This window comes from Chiloscyllium plagiosum, unplaced genomic scaffold (assembly GCF_037043375.1).
Source record: "Chiloscyllium plagiosum isolate Xiang-an unplaced genomic scaffold, Cpla_swu_hap1 HiC_scaffold_5, whole genome shotgun sequence".
NCBI classification, from domain to species: domain Eukaryota; kingdom Metazoa; phylum Chordata; class Chondrichthyes; order Orectolobiformes; family Hemiscylliidae; genus Chiloscyllium; species Chiloscyllium plagiosum.
This window is the reverse complement of record NW_028270143.1, coordinates 66862081-66888055: the sequence shown is the minus strand read 5'-3', so window position 1 is coordinate 66888055 and position 25975 is coordinate 66862081. Positions and strand designations below refer to the sequence as shown.

Sequence of the window (25975 nt, the reverse complement as noted above, 5' to 3'; positions counted from 1 at the left end):
GACTTGCTCTAATTAAGGGGAATAGAGCAAAATATAATTGCATTTTCCAGAAGGTAATTTGATCAGCTCATGTTGACACAATTAACTTAGCTATTGTTTCGTGGCCCTGGCTAATCAGATTTGTATTGTTCTATTTCCAACATTTTAAGCTTCTGTAGGTATCCCTTGGTAAAGCCGGATGAAAACTGTTCACATACCTCTAGGATTCCTTTGTCAAATAAAGTATGTTGCAAAGTGTGACAATAAAAATGTGCTTTTTTTAAAAAAGAAAAGTTCAATGAATCAATACAGCTGATGAAAGTAAAACATTAATCTTTGATATACGAACATCTTTGTGAAATATCGCATCTGTGCAGACTTTCAAAGTTGAAACGTGGTTCAGTGGTGTATTCACCGTGAATGCTGAGTGTTCCGCTGTCATTGTTACTCAAAGTCCTGTGATTCATTAATTTCTAAATTCATTATTTCTGTACACTGTTCATCAACTTAATGTTAGTTGACACATGCTCAGGACGGAGTGACCAATTGACATGAGTGACATGAGGATGCTCTCGGCCATGCATGTACACTCACATACGGAAGCTTTAACAGTTCCTGGACCATGCAAAAATATAGCTCTCTACAGCTGTTTTGAATGTACAAAATGGGACAATTTTGATTAAAAAGGTCTTTGCAATGGAGACAGTTCTGAAGAAAGGTCACTGGACCCGAAATGTTAACTCTGGTTTCTCTCCACAGATGCTCCAAGACCTGCTGAGATTTTCCAGCAACTTCTGTTTTTGTTTTTCTTTCAAATGGAAACCTCTACTTAATTTCCCTTTCGCCAGTTTCCTTCTTTGTTGCTTTACCTCTCTTGTGTTTCTGTAGCAAAGCAGGTCAAGGTATAGACCAATAGAAAATCAGTAGCAACATTAAGGGGATATTCTGGCAATCACAGAATAGACACATTCCAACATAACAAAAAATTCTAAGGGACTGATACACCACCAGTGGTTAACTAAGAAAAAGTCAAAGATTATTTTCAGATTCATGTAAAGCATATAATTGTGCAAAAATAGGTAGCTTGTCAGAATATTGGACAAAATATTAAAAAGCAACAACTTACTAAACCAATTAATGAGGGAAATTTTAGTGGACTGGAGAAATCTAGCTAAAAATGTAAAAACAGGTAATTTAAAAAAAAAGTTAACAAATTAGTTGATGATCTTATTAATAGAAATCTAGAGAATTGATTTATTGAATGGCAGAGCAGGCCTGAAGGGTTGAGAAACATCCTAGTGTTCCTTGCTTGTATGTTTGTGTTAATCTTGTATGATTTTCATTTTATTTATTTCAATGGATTGACAAATCAGACAGATTCTATAAAGAGTAGGATGCACAACCCAACCAGATTTGCCCTTTCCACTGCATTGTGATTCTTTTACCTGAGTAATAACCCCTGAAGCCTGGAATAATAATCAAGAGGTGAGTTCATATTGCAGTGTTATTATTGCTGTGGTAGCTGGGGCAATAAAATTCAATTAATTAAATAAATCGTCTAGATTATTTAAACTACAGAATGATCATAAAAATGCCTCTGATTTAATAATGTCCTTGAGGGAAGGAACTCTTCCTTCCTTAACCAGGGTGCTGTATATGTGAACTCAGACCACAGCAATGTAGTTGACTCTTAATTGCCCTCTGAAATGGCATAGCAAGTTATTTGGTTGTATTCGAAAAGGCAGTTCACCACTAGTTTCTCAAAAAGCAGCAGCATTGGGTAATAAATGCTGGCCTCAGCAGCAATGCTCTCATCCTAAATACAAATAAAAATGAATTATTTCCTAAGCAGTATATGAGCAATGAACAATGCCTGGCATCAGCAGACGCCAAACCTTGACACACTTACTCATCAAGGACAATGGACAGCTGCTTCAGACTCTGTCTTTCACCTGCAGCGAGCATGCCTACAGATGCATTCTAACACTGGAAGTACTTCCATCAATTGTCAAGGTTATGGTACTCATCTAGTACTGCATTATCAGCCAGTGCTCAGCTAGCCTTCACATTCAGCTGCTTTTCCACTGTAAGAAGTGACTTGCTTCTGAATGTCACCACAACTGCTTCATGTCCCAGGAAAAAGATGTTGATGATAACAGTCATAAATCTGACCTGAAATCCAAACTGGGTGTGTTGTAGTGAAACCACTGGAAGGTTTGCTGTTGTAAGTTGAATGTGTGCTTTGCTTGGAGTATGGGTGTGCGTGAAATGGACAGAAAGGGTTGTATGATCATGGAGAGATTGTATTACAAGTTGAAAGGCTACATTTTGAGGCTGGTAATTGTGTCATCATCAGTTCTGGTACCTGGTAATGTTGATACCTTACTGAGTCCACTCTCTTTTATGATATTCTATTTTCTCCCATATCTATTGCTGGGATTTGCAGATATTGTACACAGTATTCAGCCTATTCTAGATTTAGACTTTTTTTTATCGTCACGTACACTCGACTGCACGAATGCAGGAGTACAGTGAAAAGTGTGCATAGTTGCTGTTTTCCGGTGCCATCTTACTATTCAAAAGATAGGATTAAAAACAGAAATAAAAAAGCCAGTCAAAAAAAAGTAAACATCCATGTCACTCGCCCACCTCTGCCATGGGTCCAGCCACCAGAAGAACAAAGCCACAAAGTCCGTCCCTCAGTCTGCGAACACTCGGGTGCCTGCACCACTGGAACCATATTGCCATTTTTGAGGGTAGTCTTGCCATGAGTCTGTGCTAGGACCAATCTCAGCAATGCTGAAGCAGCCACACCCAGAACTGGGCTCAAAATCAACGGTGGGCCCATCGCTGCCAACATTCCGGGAAATAGCTGCTCCCACCGCTCCTGACATTCCTGCCAAAAAAGGGGAAAATAAAAACGAGAAGATAGAATGGCAGATGGAAGCGGAAGAGTCCTGGCCTCAGAATAGGCACATACACCTCTGCTCCACTGCTGCCATCTTGCAGTTGTATTCTGCATCTTCTGCTAGGTATGTACATTTGTCATTTTATTGGGACAGCATCCTGAAGTGAGTTTCTCACCTTCTCCTCATTTCCACTTCTTCAGCTGTCAAACTGGGAGTCAGCAGTTAGCATAGCTCTTTTTGTTGCCTTCAATCTGTTCTTGTTCCTTTAGTGGTTCACTTCTCTGTTGATACCATTTAGTATCCCCAAGTGCAGGATTTCGAAAGGCTGATTGCTGTTCAGAAAATATACTGTTGTATCCCTTTTAATTGATTTCTTAGCATTTCCTAAGGCCTCCCCATGTTGTATACTTTACGACAGCTGCTAAAGAATGTATTCTCTAATTCCCATGTTAAACACTGCAACACGTGGAGTGTATTTAAATTCACTGACCTTGCGTTACATTGGCAGGGTCAGCTATTGGCCCTGCTGTTATCACTAGTGATCTCAACCCTTTGCAACTACTAGCTTTTATTAACCTACCCAACAAAACGAGGCAGACAACTACAGCAAAATAAATATTTTCATATTGTAAATAAGGACTAGATTCAAGTCTTGGATTTTTTTTTTCTTATTTAGCACAAAGTTATTTTGAGACGTGTTTCTATGTTCAGGTGATAACTCATCATTTCCTAGTTATTTTGGTTTCTGTAGAGCCTGTCTAAAGCAGGCAAGAGTGAGGTCTGTAGATGCTGGAGATCAGAGTCAAGATTAGAGTGGCGCTAGAAAAGTGCAGCAGGTCAGGCAGCATCTGAGAAGCAGGAAAATCGATGTTTCGGGCAAAAGCCCTTCATCAGGACTTTCCTGATGAAGGGCTTTTGCCTGAAATGTCATTTTTTCCGTCGCTCGGATGCTGCCGGACCTGCTGTGCTTTTCCACCACTTTTCTAAAGCAGCACTATTTTAAAAACTAGTTTTCTATACTTGACATCTAACAAATACAATAGATTGAAGCAGGGGAATAAAGGAGTAGCAGGAGGCCTTTTAGGCCCTCAAGTCTTATTCATCCATGATCTGGAATGGTAAATCATCTACCTCAAAGCTCTATTCTCACATTAAACCAAATCCTCTCTGTGTGAAGAAATACCTCATCTCAGTGCTAACTGGCTTGCCATTTATTCTGAGACAGTGACTGCTGATTCCACAGATCATAGCTAGGGGAAACCATCCTTTTGCACCTATTTTGTCCCTACAAAATTGTCTCTTGTTTTTCTAACCATCAGAGAAAACAGGCTCAATCCCCTAAATCACTTCTCACAAGACAGTGTAACCATCACAGGAATCAATCTGGTTAACCTCTATAGTAAGTATATCTTGCCTCAGGGAGTGGTAAAAATGCACATAATACTCCAGGTGTAGTGTTCTGTATAATTGAAACAAACCCTTTTCACTCCTGAACTAGAGTCCTCTTGCAATGAAGGCTGATATTCTGTTAAAACTTTTTAAATTGATGCTGCACTTATGTACTAACTTCCAGTGACTAATGACCTTGGGTGACTTTGGACATCAATATTCTCTATCGTCTCACTATTCAAGCAATACTCTGCCCCTACCAAAGTGGATAGTGTCGCACTTAACCACACTATATTCCATTTGCTATGCTCTTGCCAATCACTCAACTGTCTAAATCCCTCTGGAGCTTCATGGCACCCTCCTCACAAATCACATTCCCACCAAGTTTTGTCATTTGCAAACTTGGAAATATTACAAATGGTCCTGACATCTAATCATTAATATAAATTATGATCCCAAGCAATACCCCCATCAGTCACAGCCTGTCAGTCTTAGAATCATCCCTTTTATTTCTATTTTTCGCTTTCTACTGTTACAACACCGGGTAAACCATTCCGCTAATTTAAACCTGACACACAAAAGGTTCATCCCATGCTGTAATCTGTGAAAGTTCAAGAGGCCAAGAACAATTTAAAGTAAAAAAGTAACAACTTTATTTCTTAAAGTTTAACAGAGAATAGTTACTAACAACTATTTACAACTCCTTTCTCTAACCTATCTTTTGCTTTCCCTTTTATAATACTAGTCCGATAAAACCCCGATTTAAGATTTACCAAAAATTCAAATTTCAAAACCAGGCAGCTGTCGAATCTTCCCTTTGTGTCTTTCTGTATGGATTTTCTTCTTACAGATTCCTGTTTCACAGGTCATTGATAGATAAAGGTATCTTTTAAGAGAGCTGTGTTTCAGGCAGTCTGTACATGCTGGTGGCTTGGCAGTTCTCCTCCCCAATTATTCAATTTTCCCCGGTCTTATACCCGTAGGCGTTGGATTGTTTCATTGGTTGTTTAATATTGTCAATATCCTCAATTCAAACTTGATTGAAGATTGGTATTTTGGGGTATAATTTAAACTGATTGACCAAATTTAAATTTATTTTTGTCTCCAGGCAACCCAGCCAGTGCTAGCTGCTTTAAACCAAAAGTTACATTGTAACTTCTCCAGCACTCTCTGTACTTTAGCACTCTCTGTACTTCTCTAAGTTCTTCAACTCCCTTAAAGGTACAGTACCTCTTACACCTTCATAACACTACCTGTCAACCAATCTTTAATCCATGCTCATGTAATACCCCCAATTTCACATGCTTTGACTGTGTTTACTAACTTGCACTACTGGACTACATCAAAAGCCTTCCAAAAGTCCAAATACACCGCATCCACTAGTTTTGTGTATTCACTTGGTTAGTGACGGTCTCTAGAAAATCTATTTGGCTTTTCAAATGTGATTTTCCACTTCGCTAAACCAAGTTGACTCGACTGAATCAGACAATTATTTTCCAAATACAATATCCAGTAATCACTTTATAATAGTCTCGTTTATAATTTCCCTACTATTATCACATTATGCATATCATAACTGGGCAATGTTTTAGCCTTCCAGAAAATGCTGGCAATGTAAAATCCTAATAGCCATCGTTTACCTGGATGAATCTTGCAGATGAGGATTTGTATAAGGAGTGTGCTTGTAAAAGTATTACCGCAAGCTTTACAAAGGATAAGGCATATGTTGGGTTGACTATAACATTTGATTATTGGGTGTGTAGGGCCTGCTTGCTCATATACACATTGTATTCTCAAAGTCATATAATCTTTCGGTTTGGACTTTATATAGAAAGCAGGAACTTTCCTGTTCAAGGAGATTTAGTTTAAGCCACAACTACGCATTTTCTGAGCTCCTCCAAAAGCCACCAGCAGTGATTTGAATACTAAACACAGCTCATGGCTTTTATTTAAATTAAATGATTTTGCCTTGTATCAGAAATTCAACTGTGAAAGGAATATTTTGCTATGGGAAGAATGGTTGTCAGTTTAAGAACCATTTTATGGGTATCCCCTTTCCTATCTTGATGTAACTTTTCTCATTCTTACACTAGATTACTGCAGATAGGTTAATATTTCTAAATATACAGGGATGTTAGTCATGTGTCCCAAAGTCCTGTGCCCATTTACAATATTAGGCCTAATAACAGGATCTCTGACTGACTGTGTGTTTCTTTTCTGTATAAATAGGTGGGTTTTTTTTTGACACTTTTCGGCATGAGGAATCAGTCAAATTGCTGACCTCCCTTTTTCAAAAAAAATCACACTTATGTTTTGACAGTAGTCTTATCTCACTTGGTGGCACTAAAAGACATATAAATGTTGCATTCCAAAGGAATCTACTTTGGTTGCTATTGGTATTTTTTGTCAGCCACTGTTATTGTTGTGTATCTACTTGAGTTTAAGAATGGAGAAAAACTCCTGTTCTGTCTGGATACACTGAGTCAGTGATGCTATTTATTTAGATGACATATTAGAAATTAATACAGTATCTTCTTTGTTGTGTTTGCAAAACAAAATATTTAGTTCAAAGCATCAATAGTCTATTTATAACTTGTATATTCTTCTCTAAAGGAACATCTGCTTGTATCTTGTGTCAATGCTTAAAAAAAGACTTAGTTATACTAAAAACCTTGGCAGTTGCCATAGTTGCTGGGCAGTGTATTTTACATGTACTTTTGTGTATCTTGTGTTGCTGGAAAAGTGCAGCAGATCAGGCAGCATCCAAGGAACAGGAGAATCGACGTTTCGGGCATAAGCCCTTCTTCAGGAATCAGGGCTGAAGAAGGGCTTATGCCCGAAACGTCGATTCTCCTGTTCCTTGGATGCTGCCTGACCTGCTGCGCTTTTCCAGCAACACATTTTCAGCTCTGATCTCTAGCATCTGCAGCCCTCACTTTCTCCTTTTGTGTATCTTGTCACATTTCACCAGTGAACCATACTAGAAAATCAAGCCCTGCTATTTGTGGAGTTGTCCCAAAAGTCAAAGATGCTTAAGAGAAAAAAAGGTGCATACAATTTACCTGACTTTCAGACTCAGGTTGACAGAAAACACAAATCAGGTTTGTGTTCTTAGGAAGATTCTCTTTATTACAAGTACATTAGGAAACAGGAGCAGAAGTAGGCCATCTAGCCCATCAAACCCTCTCCACCATTCAATAAGACCATGGCTGATCTTTTTATGAACTTAGCTCTACTTATTTCCACCGCCCCCGCTCCCGCTCCCGCTTACCATAACCTTTAATTACTTTAGTTTTCAAAAATTTATCGATCTTCGCCTTAAAAACATTCAACGAGGTAGCCCCAACTGCTTCACTGGGCAGGGAATTCCACAGGTTCACAACCCTTTGGGTGAAGAAGTTCCTCCTCAACTCGGTTCTAAATCTTCTTGCCCTTATTTTGAGGCTATGCACCCCCCCGCGTTCTAATTTCACCTGCCAGTGAAAACAACCTCCGTGGACCTATCTTATCTATTCCCTTCATAATTTTATATGTTTCTATAAGAATGCCCCTCATTCTTCTTAATTCCAATGAGTATAGTCCCAGTCTACTCAATCTCTCCTCATAATACAACACTGTCAACTTTGGAATCAATCTAGTGAACCTCCTCTGCACCCCTTCCAGTGCCAGTACATCCTTTCTCAATAAGGAGACTAAAACTTTCCACAATACTCCAGGTGTGGCCTCACCAACTCCCTATACAGCTGCAGCATCTCTGACTGCGTGTTTCTTTTCTGTATAAATAGGCAGGGATTTTTGTACATTCTTAGGCATGAGGTGTCCCAGAAAAATCAAACTTTTAAACTCCATCCCTCTAACAATGAAGGACAATATTCTGTTTGCCGCCTTGTGATTCATGCACGAGGACAACTAGGACCCTCTGCACAGTAGGAAGCTTCAACTTTGCACCATTTAAATAATAGTCCATTTTGCTGTTATTCCTACCAAAATGGATGAGCTCACATTTACCAATATTGCAGTCATCCATCTGCCACATCCCTGCTGACTCACTTAACTTATCTATATCCCTCTGCAGACTTTCAGTTTCCTCTGCGCACTTTGCTGTACCATTCATTGTAGTGTCATCTGCAAACTTTGACACACTACACTTAGTCCCCAACTATATGTAAATTGTAAACAATTGTGGTCCCAAAATTGATCCTTGAGGCACACCATCATCCACTGATCACCAAGCAGACAAACAGCTATTAATCCCCACTTTTTGCTTTCTATTAGTTAACTAATCTTCTATCCATGCTAATACATTACCCGGAACACTGTGCACTTTTACCTTTTGTGCCTTTTGCAGCTTTTTGTATGTGACCTTGTCGAATGCCTTCCGTAATCAAGATATACCTCATCCGCAGTTCCCCATTATCCAGTCTGCTCATAAAGTCCTCAAAGAATTCCAGTAAATTAGTTAAATATGACCTGCCTTTCAAGAACCAATGTTGCGTATGCCCGATGTGGCAATTTCTACCCCAATGGCTCATTATTTCTTCTTTGATAGAGTCAAACATTTTCCCTACTACAGAAGCTAAGCTAGCAAGGCCTATAGTTACCCTCGTTTTGTCTGCTTCGTTTCTTAAACAGTGGCGTCACATTTGCTGTTTTCCAATTTGCCAAACAGCCCTAGAGTTCACCAAATTTTGGGTAAATTACCACAAGCACATTTTGCTATTTCCCACCGCTATCACTTAGTACCCTGGGATACATTTCATCAGGACCAGGGGACTTGTCTAGCTGTAGCCCCATTAGCTTGCCCCCTGCTCTTTAGTGATAATGATTTGTTTCTGGTCCTCATCTGCTATAATGTACTTGTCATCAATTATTGGCATGTTATTTTTTTCTTCCGCTGTTCAATGCCTGGGCCATATCCTCATTTCCCATTATTACATCCCCCTTTTCATCCTCTAAAGGACCATTGTTTACCTCAGACATTGGCTTTTTTCACTTTATATATTTTGAGCTAGTTTACTCTCATAATCTATCTTACTTTTCTTCATAGCTTTTCTCATGGCTTTCTGTTGACCTTTAAAGATTTTCCAATTCCCTAGTTTCCCACTAAACTTTGACACTTTGTGTGCATTTGCTTTCTGTTTGATACCTTCCTTTATTTTCTTTGCTATCCATGGCTCATCTTCCCTTTTCCTACAGTCCTTCCTTGTCACTGTTATATACTTGTGCTGAGCTCTGTGAAAAATTGCTTTGAAGGTCCACTACTGTTCCTCCATTGTCCCACCGTATAGTCTTTGCTCCCAGTCTACCTTAGCCAACTCCTCTTCCATCCCATTGCAGTCTCCTTTCATTTAAGCATAAGACACTGTATTGGATTTTACCTTCTCACCCTCCAACGGTATTTTAAATTCAACTGTACTGTGATTGCTCCTTCCGAGAGGATCCCTAATTTTGAGATCATCTATTATTCCTGTCTCATTACACAGGGTCAGATCTAGGATAATTTGCTCTGTCGTAGGTTCCATTACATTCTGTTTGAGGAAACTAAGTCAGATACACTGTATGAACTCCTCAAAGCTGCCATGACCAACTTGGTTTGACCAATCAATATATAGATTAAAACACCCCATGATATCTGCCGAACCAGTTGTTTATTGCCCATGCCACCACGATGTTGTTATTTAGTGGCTGACAGACCGCACCTATCAGTAATTATTCCCCTTACCATTTCTAATTCCTACACCTGTTGATTCAACTCATTTCTCCATAGAATCTGCATCATCTCTCACTATTGCCCTGATGTCATCCTTAAATATCAAAGCTATGCCAGCTCCCTTTTCTTTGTGTCTGTCCTTCCAAATAGTCCGATACTCTTGGATATTTAACTCTCAATTGTGACCACCCATGTCTCTTTAATGGCCACTGAATCATATCCATTTGTGATGATTTGTGCTGTCAACTCATTCATCTTGTTTTGAATGCTGTGAGCATTCAGGTAAAGTGCCCAGATGCTAGATTTCATACCTTTTGAATCCTAACACCTCTACCAGAAGAACCTTCTTGTTTTCAAACATTCTCACTTTTTCTGTCACTACTCGGTTTCCACTCACCTCAGTGCTACACTGCTCAGCTACTTCTTGCTTTTTATTTACTGTGTTGATTCTTGTTTTCCTTAAGCTCTAACCCAGTCTAGCTTACTCAGATCTTCCCCTTTGGTTCCTATCTCCCTGCTAAACTAGTTTAAAGTCCAGCCAACAGTGCTAGCTAAACCACCCACAAGAATATCAGTCCGGTCACTGTTGGGGTGAAGGCTGTCCCTCTCTTGGACAGATTCCACCTCCCCCAGAAATTGCCCCAGTTATTCAGGAGTCTATAGCTCTCTCCCAGACAGCACTCCCCCTGCCACATAGTAAACTGTCTAATCTGCCAATTCCTTGTCTTACTATCACATGGCACAGTTCGTGATCTAGAGAGGTTTGAGGTCCCGGCTTTCATCCTGGCTCCTAATTCCCTCCGTAGCTCAGGTTAAGCATCGTGTTGTAAGTTTGCTCGTTGAGCTGGTAGGTTTGTTCTCAGACGTTTCATCACCATGCTAGGTAACATCATCAGCGAGCCTCCGATAAAGCGCTGGTGTTCTGCCCCGCTTGCTATTTGTGTCTTGGTCAGTTACGGTGGGTGTTACCACTTCCGGTTCTGTTTCTGAGAGGTTGGTAAATGGTGTCCAAATCAACGTGTTTGCTAATGGAGTTCTGGTTTGAATGCCAGGCCTGTAGGAATTCCAGTGTGTGTCTTTGTTTAGTGTGTTCCAGGATGAATGTATTCTCTCAGTCGAACTGGTGTCCCTCTTCATCTGTGTGTATGGTTACTAGTGATAGTTGGCCATGTCTTTTGGTGGTTAGTTGGTGCTCATGTATCTTGGTGGCTAGTTTCCTGCCTGTCTGTCTAATGTAATGTTCATTGCAGTCCTTGCAGGGTATTTTGTATATAACATTTGTTCTGCTGGTTGTTGATACGGAGTCCTTTAAATTCATCAGGAGCTGTTTCAGTGTGGTGGTAGGTTTGTGGGCTACCACGATGCCTAGGGGCTCGAGTAGTCTGGTTGTCATCTCCGAGATGTCTTTAATGTACGGCAGGGTAGCGAGAGTCTCTGCGTTTGTTGTCGTCTTGTTTAGGATTGTTGTGTAGGAATTGGCGGACTGCGCTTATTGGGTACCCGTTGTTCCTGAATACATTGTTGAGGAAAAGCACTGATGCAATGTATTCAGGAACAATGGGTACCCAATTAGTGCAGTTCACCAATTCCTACACAACAATCCTAAACAAGATGACACAACACACCCAGATACTCTAGCCACCCTGCCATACATTAAAGACATCTCGGAGATGACAACCAGACTACTCTGGCCCCTAGGCATCATGGTAGCTCACAAACCTACCACCACACTGAAACAGCTCCTGATGAATTTAAAGGACCCTGTATCAACAACCATCAGGACGAATGTCATATACAAAATACCCTGCAAGGACTGCAACAAACATTACATTGGACAGACAGGCAGGAAACTAGCCACCAAAAGACCTAACCTACTATCACTAGTATCCATACACATAAATGAAGAGGGGCACCAGTTCGACTGGGACGATATATCCATTCTAGGACAGGCTAAACAAAGACATGCACAGGAATTCTGAGAGGCCTGGCATTCAAACCAGAACTCCATTAACAAATACATCCATTTGGACCCCATTGACCAACCTCTCAGAAACAGAACAAGAAATGAGATCACTCACCACAACAGACCAAGACACAAATAGCAAGCGGGGCAGAACACCAACGCTTCATCGGAGGCTCACTGATGATGTAACCTAGCATGGCGACAAAACGTCTGACAAAAAAATCTACCAGCTCAGCGAGCAAATGTACAATCTGATCCACAATCTGAGCTACATATCTTCTCTAAAATCCCTCATTAGCTATCAGGACTTCATCCCTCTTCCTACCCATGTCATCGGTACGAATGTGTACCGCGACTACTGACTGGTTTCACCTCCCCACCCTCAGCAGCCACTCAGTAACCTGCAGGACCCTTGCACCAGGGACTCACCACACTATCCTTTTGTCACGAGAGTGGCTGCAGAAGCAGCTGTCTGCTCTCCTAACGATTGAGTCACCTATCACTACAGTGCTAATAGCTTTTTTCTCCCTACTCTGCAGCTGAGCAACCCACAGTGCTGTGGGTTTTGCTTTGGCTGAAATTCCCTGAGGCATTATCACCATCACCAGAATTCAACACAGAGTACCAGTGGGTTATTGGCGCAGCCTTAGGGAACTCCTGCAGTACCTGCCTCTCCTTATACTTGCAAGGGATGGCCACCCATTCCCTATCCTCCTGCACCCTTTTATTTTGTGTAACTCTCCATGTAACTCTCATTCTCCCAGATGCTTATCACCTCCAGACCTCACTGAAGCTCTGTAACCTGGCTATCAAGTTGGAGTTACTGATGGCATCTCCTGCACACGCGTTGCTCATCGGTCCCATCAGCGCCCAAGAACTCTGATGGAGCAGGTGGAGCGTACTACTTGAAGGTGCTAGCTTAATATCCCTTTAATTAATTAACCCAAACACTCCCCACTTAATAAAAATCTAAATCGAATTCTCATTAACACACACTAAAAGTTAACTAGAAGGAACAGAAATGCCAACTGGCTATTTGATTAGAGTAAACAATTAAAAAGTTATACTCAACCTTCAATCAGCCAATCACTTACTGACTTGGCTGCAATAACACTTTGGGATTTCCTGCTCCCTCTTACCAGAAGCTGTTTAGCTCTTTACTGCTTCCTGAGTCTCCGGCCTCCGACTGCTGCCAGCTCCAAGGGAAGTCCCTGGAAGACTCTCTGTAAATAATTAGACACTAGCTACAGGTAAACTATTATACACCATCAGCACATAACACTATAAATTAAAACTCTAATCCCCTTATAAATTCCCCTTTACACACACATGCACACACAGAGCAAGAAAAATAGGTTATGGGCAAAGGAAAACTGGGAAGCATATCTTAATTGAGGGTTGATGAGATAATACCGCGATTCTTATGCTAGTCAGAATGCTCGTATTCAGTTGTCTTTCTCCAGATGCTTTCATTAATTTGCAAGAGACACGAGGTGGCTGGTTCACTATAAAAGAATACGTACAACACAGCAAAGGATCAAGCCCTTCGGTCACTAAACTTGTACCAATTCCTAGTCCTTATTTAAACCTGATACTTCTTGCCCATATGCAGTTACTTTCCCTCTGCTCACTTCCTGTTCATGTGTCTATCAAGATATGCCTTAAACATTGTTAACGTGCCTGCTTCCACCACCTCCACTGGCAATGCATTCCAGGCACTCACCCCCTCCATGTCAAAACCTTTCCCTGCATTTTTCTCCTAGAACCTGTGACCTCTTGTAGTTGACCTTTCCACCTGGGGAAAAAGCCTCTGACTATCCACCCTATCTTAACCTCTCATAATTTTGTATACCTCTATCAGATCACACCTCAGCTTCTGTCTTTCTAATAAAAACAATTCTAGTTTATCCAACCTTCCGTCCTAATAAAATCTTCCAAACCTGGCAACATCCTGGTAAACCTTCTATGCACTCTTTCCAAAGCCTCCATCGTGTGGCAACCAGAACTGCATGCAATGTCCCAAATGAGGCCTAGCTAAAGTTTTATACAGCTATAACATAATTTGCAAATTTTTATATTCGATGCCCTGGCCGATGAAGACCAGTGTGCTGTGTGCCTTCTTGACCACCTTATCCACCTGTGTTACCATTTTTCAGGGATCTGGTTAAACCTGTATGACCAGACCCTCTCTACAGCAATGTTCCTAAGCATTCTACCATTTCTTGTATAAGTCGCACCTGAATTTGATCTTCAAAAATGCATCACCTCGCATTAGTCCGGATTAAACTGCATCTGTTTCTTTGCTCAAATCTTTAATAAATTTATGTCTTGTTGTACGTATCCTTAAACTTACTAATCAGACCACCTACATTTTCCTCCAGGTCACAACAAAGGTTCCAGCACTGATCCCTGCGGAACACCACTAATCACTGATCTCCATTCTGAAAAGCACCCTTCCACTGCCATTCTCTGTCTTTTATGACCAAACCACTTCTGTACCCATTTAGCCAGCACGCCCTGCATCCGATGAGACTCTACCTTTTTGTATCAGCCTGCCAGGAGATACCTTATGAAATGTCTTACTGAAGTCCATGTAGACAACATCCACTGTCCTTCCCTCAATCATTCTAGTTATCTCCTCAATTTGGTGAGATGTGACCTTCCCTGCACAAACCCATGCTGCCTATCACTAACAAGTCCATTTGCTTCCAAATGAGAATAAATCCTGTTTCCCAGTATCTTCTCCAACAGCATCCTGACATCAGGCTCACTGGCCTGTAATTACCTGGATTACCTCTGTCTCCCTTCTTAAACAAAGGAACAACACTAGCCATTCTCCAGTCCTCTGGAACATTGCTTGAGGCCAAAGTGGATGCAAAGGTATCTATTAATCCCCATCTATTTCCTTCCTTGCTTCTCAGAGTACCCTGGGATAGATCCTGTCTGGCCTTTGTGACTTGTCTACTTTACTGCATTTCAAAGTACCCAATGCTTCCACGTACGTTATATTGACCTTATCTCTGCCTTATTGGTTAAATGCCACAGCTCTGCAATGGCTGAAGGAAGGAAACTTGTTTTTCCAAGTTTAAAGTAAGTTTTTGAGTATAGAGAAGCCACTTCTCAATACACCTCTCTAACTTGCTCACTGCCCCAAGCTGTTCTGTTACCCGAGAACTGATCACATGTTTGTTGGCAGGTTAAAAAGCTTTTGTCATCAATAACTGGTCAATAGATCATGAACCAATCTACTACTTATTGCCACCCAGCTACATCTGCACACAGAACCAAGTGTCAGCTTCAAGTGTCCTGGTATCTCGAATGTCAGAATGTTTGAATTTTTTTTCAGCTCTGAGCGGACAGCCCTCCCCTTTTTAGCCCATCTCGCATGTTTAAATGGAGAGAACTTCAGCATTTAATTACTTGGATTTTATCTTCCAAGTCTTTGAAATTTCCAAGCTTGGAAGTGAGAAATGGACATTAACACGTCTTCAATCACTTTCTCCATCCTCCAGCCTTATTGCCCCCTCTGCTCACCTGCACTAAATGACCGACTTTTAGATTCACTAAAACCTTTCTGTATCTATGGCTAGCTTAGCCAATGATGTAATTTAGTGCAGTGCAGTCAGGTAGACAGAGAAAACTAAACTTGGAGGAAGGAGGAGAGCAAGCCAGCACTAGAAAGCAAAATCTGTCATTCATGAAGAAATTCTTATATAATTTACAAGAAGCAATTGAATCTGGGTCCAGAAATATTTAATATTTGCAAGACTATTGTTTTCAAAACAAAGTAGATTTTAAATATAATAGATATTGTGTATTGTGGTTAGTTAGCTAGATGACTACAGTGTGATGCAGAATAAAGCTAATAGTGCAGATTCAAACCCCTTAGTGGCTGTGGTAGTTTACACAGGCCTGTTTCCTTATTGTATTCTGTGAATCATAGAATCCGTATAGTGTGGAAGCAGACTATTGAGTCCACACTGACCGTCCGACGAGCATCCCACCCCCCCCCCCCCCCCTTACCCTATCCCAGTAACCCTGCATTACCCATGGCAAACCCAGCTAACCTGCATGTCCTTCCATGCTATGGGCAATTTAGCATGGCCAAACCACCTAACCAGCACATCGGTAGACTGTATGGAGTTTGCACAGTCCCCAGAGGGTGGAATTAAATCTGGCTCACAGCACCAGTGCTGACCACTGTGCCACCGTACATTGTGGGGTGGTTACCCTCCGGCTATGCCTAATTAATTATCTCCTTAATGGAGCGTGATGCCTGTAATCCTTTTATGGACTATCACTCTCCAAATATTTTTTTTTGAATGGCTCCTGCCATCATTAAAATTCCAAACACAGCCTAAAATTGCTGGTGAGTAAAAGTCCATTTTTAAATAAATGCAGGAAAAGGCTTTAAACAAAGTCAACGTGGGAGAAAGGACTGTGCAGCCATTTCTCGGTTTTAAACTGTAAGTGGTTCCATCTTGAAGTTAATCTACTGATCTGTGTCAATCTTGAAAGGAAAGGTGGAGATATATTCCTTAAAAGAGAGAATAATTTTACAATGATATTGGTAGACAGATGAGAAAACAATCTTCAGAGAGTTTCAATTCTACGTGTACATTTTCTGGCAATATTATCTCAGTGTCCTACTGCCCCACCTGCACACACTGATATTGGTCACTCAATGTGTCAATCATCATGAAGCCCCTACAGTCATGTGGAGTTTAACATTAACTATATCTCACTAATAAAAGAAACCTGAGCATGTATGTTATCGTAAGATGACACTGGGATCTAAGAACATAGGTTTCTAGACATGTGGGCAGCATGGTGGCACAGTGGTTAGTACTGCTGCCTCACAGCGCCAGAGACCCAGGTTCAATTCCCGCCTCGGGCAACTGGCTGTGTGGAGTTTGCACATTCTCCCCGTGTCTGCGTGGGTTTCCTCCGGGTGCTCCAGTTTCCTCCCACAGTCCAAAAATGTGCAGGTTAGGTGAATTGGCCATGTTAAATTGCCTGTAGTGTTAGGTGCAGGGGTAAATGTAGGGGTATGGGTCTGGGTGGGTTGCGCTTCGGCAGGTCAGTGTGGACTTGTTGGGCCAAAGGGCCTGTTTCCACACTAAGTAATCTAATGTCTGCTCTTATCATCTCTTGTATATAGTGTACACCCATAATAATGGTTGCTCATGTTCACTGACTAGGATTTGAATTACTTTCTATCAACAGTCCAGACATGACCTCACTAAAAAAATGAGTTACAGTTTTGACTTCAGAAAATCTGTTTCCCCTATTTATCGATGTAAAGCACAGTCATTATCTTCGGTCCAGGCACTTTAATCTGGGTTCTGTCAAATAAATCCATGACAAGTCTTATGAGCTTATCCTGTTTGCGTTGGTTCTAATTCAAGCCAATGAATATCCAGAACTTTCCAATTTGAATTGGTGGCGGGGGGGGGTGGTGCTGGGCAGAGATGAGAAGGAACCCTTTCTAAATACATTTTGGGAGAAATTGAGATTGAGATGTTTTAATTTAACAGTGATGTCAATGAGCATTTAGTCAGTAATGCTTCCATATGTCCTTGCGACATGCGGTCACTGAATAAAGTGATAACATGTGAAGGGACCAGCTTTGGTAGTCTATTCAGTCTGCTTTTCCCCACACAAAAAAAAAGACAGCTAACGTTTCGTGAATTGTGGGGACACTAGAAAGTTAAACTTGCTATAAATTTTCAGTTAATTTTTGCTTAAAACATCCATTGTAACAGCTTAACATTTTGTTGTGTTGCCCTTTCTCGCTCTCTCTGGGAGGTGTAAATAAAGTTGTTGAATAATGGCTGCCTGCAGGTGAGTACTTGTCATTCTTACTCAGTGCAATAAACAACAGAAAGCTAATGAAGATGGATGTAATTCTTTTTTTAGATTCCATTTTTTAAATTAAGAACTGAAGAACATTATGGCACACTGTTTGCTACCTCTGAAGTTAATACTGAGGATATTTTGAGCAGTTGGAAAGATTGCTCCATCTTCACACCAAGTTCAGGTACACAGTGAGAAGAGCACAATGTGTAATTGGAAAATGCCTCTGAAGGCTTCATGTGAGAATTGAACAAAGAAGAGTTCAAACATCCAACATCCATGATTAGGCTGATAAGTAGCAAGTACCAAACATGCTCCATGAGTCTTAGAGAATGAGAGAAGTTAACCATCACCTTTTAATGTTCAATGGAATTACCATTGCTGAATCCCTGACTATCAATATGCTGGAGAATACCATTGCTGAATCCCTCACTATCAATATCCTGGGGAATTGCATTGACCAGAAATGGAATTGGGTTAGCCATAGAAATACAGTGGCTACAAATGTAGGTCAGAGAGTAGGTATTCTGTGGCAAGCAAAGCAACTCCAGTTATCCCAAGAAAGGTCCACCATCTTATTATAGAAACAAAATACTGCAGATGCTGGATATCATTTTATTCCTATCCACCATTCAGAAGAAACAAGTCGGGAGTTCAATGGAATACTCTCCAGTTGTCTTGATGGGTGGAGTTGCTGCAACACTTCAGTAACTTTGATACCAACTGGGACGAATTATCTGTCTTGACTGGCATCTGCTGTCTTCACTATCATTGCACAGTGGCAGCAGTTTGTATCATTTACAGGGTACACTGCAGTAACTCACCAAGGCTCCTCCAACATCACCTTCCATCGTGGTTATATTCAGCAATCATTCACTAACTAGTATGATTGTCCACTTAGGAAATTGCGTGTCATTGGTTATGGGTATCTCAAAGGTTAAAGATAGCACATGCACGTAAATGTTATCCCCTGCAAGTTTCCGTCCAGCTACACATCATCTTGACCTGGAAGTATATCTTCATTCCTTCAGACCACTGTTGGAATATTGCATGCATTTCTGGTCTCCTTCCTACCGGAAAGATGTTGTGAAACTTGAAAGGGTTCAGAAAAGATTTACAAGGATGTTGCCAGGGTTGGAGGATCTGAGCTACAGGGAGAGGCTGAATAGGCTGGGGCTGTTTTCCCTGGAGCGTCAGAGGCTGAGGGGTGAACCTATAGAGGTTTACAAAATTATGAGGGGCATGGATAGGGTAAATAGGCAAAGTCTTTTCCCTGAGGTCAGGGAGTCCAGAACTAGAGGGCATAGGTTTAGGGTGAGAGGGGAAAGATATAAAAGAGACCTCAGGGGCAACTTTTTCACGCAGTGGGTGGTACGTGTATGGAATGAGCTGCCAGAGGATGTGGTGGAGGCTGGTACAATTGCAACATTTAAGAGGCATTTGGATGGGTATATGAATAGGAAGAGTTTGGAGGGATAAGTGCCGGGTGCTGGCAGGTGGGACTAGATTGGGTTAGGATATCTGGTCGGCATGGACGGGTTGGACCGAAGGGTCTGTTTCCATGCTGTACATCTCTATGACTCTGACACTATTGGCCCAACATCCTGTGAATTCCTGCCTAACAGCACTGCGAGTGTCTCCACAACCTGGGCAATTAGAGTTGGGCAGTAGCCTATATCTCTGCATAAAAGCAAAAGCAAGATGTTATTTTTTGGTAGATCCAAAAATAGATCAAGAATTTGAAGAGCTGGTGAGAAGTTATTGAGTGCACCTATTATGAACTCAGCTTTGGGTAATATGAGACCAATCTGATGTGATAGATGTAAGTTTAGTTTTTGCAGATAGAATCCATGGTGGTTAGTCTTTGAATATATTCACACGAGGCTGCAAATGTTCTTTTGACACAAGAACAAAAGTTTATTACATAAGCATACACAAACTATATATTTAATGTATATATTCATTCATATGAAAATATCTTACCATAAACAGCAAAAATATGGGTTGTCTTTTTCAGGTACTGAATCCCAGTGAAACACCATTTCAATCCTAATGCTTTAATTTCTAATTAATTTTACATTTTACATTACATTACAGTGTGGAAACAGGCCCTTCGGCCCAACAAGTCCACACCAACCCGCCGAAGCGTAACCCACCCATACCCTCGACATTTACCCCTTACCTAACACTACAGGCAATTTAGCATGGCCAATTCACCTGACCTGCACATCTTTGGACTGTGGGAGGAAACCGGAGCACCCGGAGGAAACCCACGCAGACACGGGGAGAACGTGCAAACTCCACACAGTCAGTCGCCTGAGGCGGGAATTGAACCCGGGTCTCTGGCGCTGTGAGGCAGCAGTGCTAACCACTGTGCCACCGTGCTGCCCAGTCTCTACAGATTTCATTTTTGGACCACTGAAATAGTTTTAAGACTTAAGTTCTGATAGCCTTGGAGCTCCTTTGAATTCTAACAAACTAAATACCTTTTCAGTTCTGACCACTTGCAAAAGTTTATACAAACTCTCACAACTTGGAGACTTTCCGAACTGATCTGCCCTTCTGCGAGGGTGAAATGGTTCTGCTGAACTGAAAAACATTTCATCTGTCAGCAGGAAAGTGAATCCTAATTCTTCTGAGATCAACATAAATTAATCTACCGTCATTGCAATTTTTTTTGTACATCATAAACAGAGTAAACACTTCAAGTGTTCTAAAGAAATTGAAATTATCTGCTCCATATTTCCACCTTGTGCTTTAAAAAAAAGATTTTCATAAATTCCTTTAAAGGGTATTGAAGAGAAGGATTTTCAGCTGAGAAATTCAGATCTAGAACTAGGGGTCATAGTCGAGAAATAAGGATTGCCCATTTAAGACAGATGAGGAAACATTTCTTTCTTTTTGAGGGTTGAGAGCCTTTTGAATTCCCTGCCTCAAAAAATGAGGAATCATAAAGATGCAGAGTTTTTAAATATCTTTAAGACAGTAGGAGATAGAATCTTGATTACCAAGGGGCTAATGCATTCTCAAGATATGCAAGAATGTAGAGTTGAAGTTAAAAGTAATCAATCATGATGTTATTGATTGGTGGAGTAGGCTTGAAGGGCCAAGTGGCCTATTCTTGTTCCTTGGAAGTATCAACGTCACAAGTATCTGGCTAGGCACTTGCTAAATCACATGCTTTCTTGATATGATGTATTTAGGTCACTTTATTCAATGTCTTCCTGACCTCTTTTTGGAAATAGTTACCTTCACAAACTGAAACGAAAACTCATCACACATCTCAACGTTGTCTGGAAGGAAGGCTACAGATTGTGAAAAGATCTTTACAAGGGTATATGCTAGGTGATGAGGCAGACAGTAATTTGTATATTTTCTGTCAATAGAGGTTAGTCAATTTTCTCTTCTCTTGCAAGATAACCCCCATGGTTGTACAATGAGTTGTTCAACATTTGAATTTGTGTTGAAAAATGCTGGTAGGATCAAGTTTACTTAAGCTTGATATCAGTAACAAAGCCAAAGAAAAGCAAGACAAAGTGAAATGCATTAAGATACATCAAGCTTGGCACTTGATGGTGGCCAGAAGATCATGGTGAAAAGAATGTGTGATTGACGTTACTGCAAGAGGCAGAGTGTATTTATATATCTTACGGCAGCACAGTGGCTCAGTGGTTAGCACTGTTGTCTCATAATGCCAGAGACCCAGGTTTAATTCTATCCTCTGGCAATTGTCTGTGTGGAGTTTGCACATTCTCCTCATGTCTGCATGGCATTCCTCCGGGTGCTCTGGTTTCACCTCTGTCCAAAAATGTGCAGGTTAGGTGGATTGGCCAAAGCTAAATTACCCATAATATTCAGGCATCTGCAGGCTAGTTGGTTAGCCATTGAAAATGCAGGTTACAGGAATAGGATATGGAGTGGGTCTGCATGGGATGCTTGGAGGGTCAGTGTGGACTCAGGCCAAACGGCCTGCTTTCACATTGTAGAAATTCCATAATTTTATGATCTAATGAAAGTTGCAGAGTGTGTGCATCATTGTCACATGGATCATCTGCTTGAATGAGGAAATCTAAGTGAAGGAAAGGATGATGAACCTCACCGTCCAAATGTCCCCTACGTTTCCAAGAGAAAGTCAGGAAAAAAATGTCAAAGTTGCAAATAAACTGGAAGTCTGCCAGTAGCAGGTTGTCTATTAGTAAAGCGAGTCAGGGTTTTTGATTTGACAAATTAATCAATGTCACAGTCTCAATCACTGATTGGGATTAGTAATCAACGTTTAGTTTTGACAGTAATGCTGAGATAGCTGAGTCAAGCCAATGGAAATAGGAGAAAGACTTAGACAGAAAGAGAAAGAAGTCAGGTTCATTGAAGTTATGTAAGTTAAAAAGAGGAAATTGCTCCTTTCATTATATCATGTCATGATTGTATGTTTGCTAAACCTGTATGGCGTTGAGGTAAAACATTTTTTCACAAGTAAATTACTCTGAAAACTTGACCATATATATTTTAGTTATGATTACAGCAACAACAAATTGAAATCCAATCTATTAACTCTCAGGTAAGATTCATGAACCGTGGATGATAGGAGAAATTGTGCGAGTAGCCAAGAGGAAAAGGGTCCAGGTAGCTAAGGATAGAACGGGCCCTGGAGGAATATTGGGACAGTAGGACCAATCTTAAACAAGGAATCAAGCGGGCTAAAAGGGGTCATGAAATAACTTTAATGAGCAGAATTAAGAAGAATCCCAAAGCCTTTTATTCATATATAAGAAGCAAGTGGTAATTAGAGAAAGAGTTGGTGCATCAAAGATAAGGAGGGAAGGTTGTGTGTCAAACCTGAGAAAATGAGTGAAATTCTCAATGATTACTTTGCATCAGTGTTTACTGAGGACAGGGACATGATGAATGTTTGTTTACTCTGGATCATGTTGACATAAGGAGGGAAGATGTGTTGGGTAGGCTAAAGGATATTAAGGTGGACAAATCTCCAGGACTGGTTGCTGAGGGAGGCGAGAGATGAAATAGCTGGGGCCCTGACAGATCTTTGTAGCATCCTTAAACACAAGTGAAGTGCGGGAGGACTGCAGGGTTGCTCATGTTGTCCCCCTGTTCAGGAAGGGTAGTAGGGATATTCCAGGTAACTACAGACCAGTGAGCCTGATGCCAGTGGTGGGAAAGTTGCTGGAGAAGGTACTGAGGGATAAAATCTATTTTTATTTGGAAAAGAATGGGCTTATCAATGATAGGCAACATGGTTTTATGCGTGCGGATCTTACCAACTTAAGAGTTCTTCGAGGAAGTGACCAAGTTGATAGGAAGGGCTGTAGATGTCATATACATGGACTTTAGTAAGGTGTTTGATAAGGCTCCCCATGGTAAACTAATGGAGAAAGTGAAGTCACATGGTGTGCAGGATGTTCTAGCTAGGTGGATAAAGAACTAGTTGAGCAATAGGATACAGAGAGTAGTATGTTGAAGGGAGTTTCTTGAAATGGAGAAGGGTGACTCGTGGTGTTCCACAGGTATCGGTGCTGGGGCCACTGTTGTTTGTGATATACATAAATGATCTAGAAGGGGGGCATTGTTAGTCTGATCAGTAAGTTTGCAGATGACATGAAGATTGTTGGAGTAGCAGAAAGTATAGGGGACTGTCGAAGAATACAGGACAATAGACTGGACAGCTGGGTGGAGAAGTGGCAGATGGAGTTCAATCCAGGCAAAAGTGAGGTGATGCATTTTGGGAAGTCTAATTCTAGAGTGAACTATACTATAAATAGAAGAGCCTTGGGAAAAGTTGATGAGCAAAGAGATCTGGGAGTTCAGGTCCATTGTACTCTGAAGGTGACTGAACAGCTGGATGGAGTGATGAAGAAGGAATATGGTATGCTTGTCTTCATCAGATGGGGTATTGAGTATAAGAGCTGGCAGGTCACATTAAAATTGTACAAGACTTTGGTTCAGCCACAATTAGAATACTGTGTACAGTTCTGGTCGCCACATTGCTTTGAAGAGGGTGCAGAGAAGGTTTACGAGGATATTGCCTGGTATGGAAGGTGCTAGCTATGAAGAGATGTTGAGTAGGTTAGGATTGTTTTCAATAGAAAAAAGGAGATCGAGGGGGGTACCTGATTGAGGTCCACAAAATCATGAAGAGTATAGGCAGGGTGGATAGACATAAGCTTTTTCCCAGGGTGAGGGATTCAATAACAAGAGGTCACACGTTCAAGGTGAGAGGTGAAAGGGGGATATATGCAGCAAGTACTTTACACAGAGGATGGTAGGTGCCTGGAATGTGTTGCCAGCAGAGGTAGTAGAGGCAGGCATGGTAGTTTCATTTAAGGAGCATCTGGACTGATGCATGAGTAGGTGGGGAGCAGAGGGATACAGATGTTTAGGAATTGGGCGATAGGTTTAGACAGTGGATTTGGATTGGCACAGGCTTGGAGGGCTGAAGGACCTGTTCCTGGGCTGTAAATTTTATTTATTCTTTAGGTACTGTTAATGTCGATTTAGTCATATTTATACCATATTATTTTTAATGTAAGAGTTGTTTTTCTTCAAGTGGGGAGTAAGTATAGTATATTATAAAATTTCAAACTTTTTGTTATATTGCCTTTAAATTGTCCAATAATGTCTGTGTGCAGTTAAACATTTGTTAGGTTGTTGAATATTGTAACAAGTCAGGCTTTGATAATGAAAATTATATAAAAATCATTTTAAATAGTTAAAACACAACTAAAACTACTTTTTGTTATTGTGTTTCTTTTTGATCACTACCTAATTCCTATGTTTTTTTTTCTTTCTATCCTAGCCACAAAATATCCTTTTGACGAGTGTGTCACCTCTGGGAGATATAAAGATAGTTGACTTTGGCCTTTCACGACAAGTCAATAATAATGAAGAGCTTAGAGAAATTATGGGAACACCTGAATATGTGGGTAGGTTATTCTTAAGTTTCACTCAAACTGAAAATGGTTCAGTTTTATAACTTAAGGGATTTATAAATTTTGCAAAATCTCACTGTGGGCACCATTGTTCACCATTTCCTGCAGTGGACTCTTGTAACTAGATGAACTCTCAATGTGTTTATTTTTCAGAAGACTCTAAATGCAGAAGAATACCTATCCATGCAAACATTGTCTATTAAAATATACTGTGACTTTCATGTGTTGCAGATCACAGAATCTCAATGTCCCAGTTTTTGTTCATTGTATAGTTTATTATAGTATCACTTGTTCAATATTTATATTTTTCTGAGTCTATGAAAGATAATGATATAGCACAGAAGAAGGCCATTCAGTTCATCATAGCTCTCCTTGCTCTTTTGTAGGCCACTATTCTGCTCTTTTCTTGCAGCCCCATAGATTTTCCCTTCATGTATTAAACAAAAATTACAATGACATCTGCTACATTTTCAGGCAATGTATTCACGTTCACAACAAATTGTCGTGTTTTTTAAAATAGTTTCTTTTGCCTTAAATCTGTATTCTCCTGTCACTATCACTTGTGCCACTGGAAATAGTTGTTCATTTTTGTTTTAATAAGACTATTCATGATTTGATCACATCTGTCAGAACCCTTATTAATCTTTTCTGCTTTAAGAAGAATCCCAGCTTCTTTGGTCTCTCCACTTAATTAAAGTTAAAAATTACATAACACCAGGTTATAGTCCAACAGGTTTATTTAGAAGTACAAGCTTTTGAAGTCCTGCTCCTTCGTCAGGTAGCTACCTGACAACAGAGTAGTGCTCCAAAAGCTTGTACTTGCAAATATACCTGTTGGACAATAACTTGGTGTTATGTAATTTTTAACTTTGTCCATCCCAATCCAATACCAGCACCTCCACATCACTTAATTAAGGCATTCAACCACATAGCAACTGTCGTTACATCCCATTTGTATTCTCTCTAATGACTTAACATCCTTCCTAATGTGTGTAGTGCCCTCAATTAGCTAAAATACTTCAGCACAAGCCGTAAACAGTGTTTATGTAATAATAAACAAAAACAGAAATTGCTGGAAAAAGCTCAGCAGATCTGCCAGCATCTGTGGAGTGAAATCAGAGTTAACATGTCAAGTCAAATGACTCTTCCTCCGATTTTATGTAATAATAGTTGAGTGTAACTTCTTTGTATGCCACTTCTATTAATAGTCAATGATCCCATGTAG

The 25975-nt window shown here is 40.6% G+C and overlaps 1 protein-coding gene and 1 long non-coding RNA gene across 5 annotated transcripts in view; one reads left to right on the top strand and one right to left on the bottom strand.

Moving 5' to 3' along the window:
* The window catches only part of stk17a (serine/threonine kinase 17a), a 106923-nt gene that overhangs the window by 67602 nt on the left and 13346 nt on the right, over positions 1–25975 (top strand). For all 4 annotated transcript variants that reach the window (XM_043690162.2, XM_043690161.2, XM_087987239.1 and 1 more), the window contains one exon: positions 24618–24744. In XM_043690162.2, coding sequence (XP_043546097.1) covers positions 24618–24744 — 127 coding nt within the window. The remainder of the gene's footprint in view (positions 1–24617; positions 24745–25975) is intronic.
* LOC122549927 (uncharacterized) overlaps positions 2625–25975 on the bottom strand; it is a 34591-nt gene continuing 11240 nt past the window's right edge. Inside the window, exons 2-3 of the long non-coding RNA XR_015757216.1 lie at positions 13090–13173; positions 2625–2875 (exon numbers count right to left, since the gene is read on the bottom strand). This is a non-coding gene — a long non-coding RNA (uncharacterized LOC122549927). The remainder of the gene's footprint in view (positions 2876–13089; positions 13174–25975) is intronic.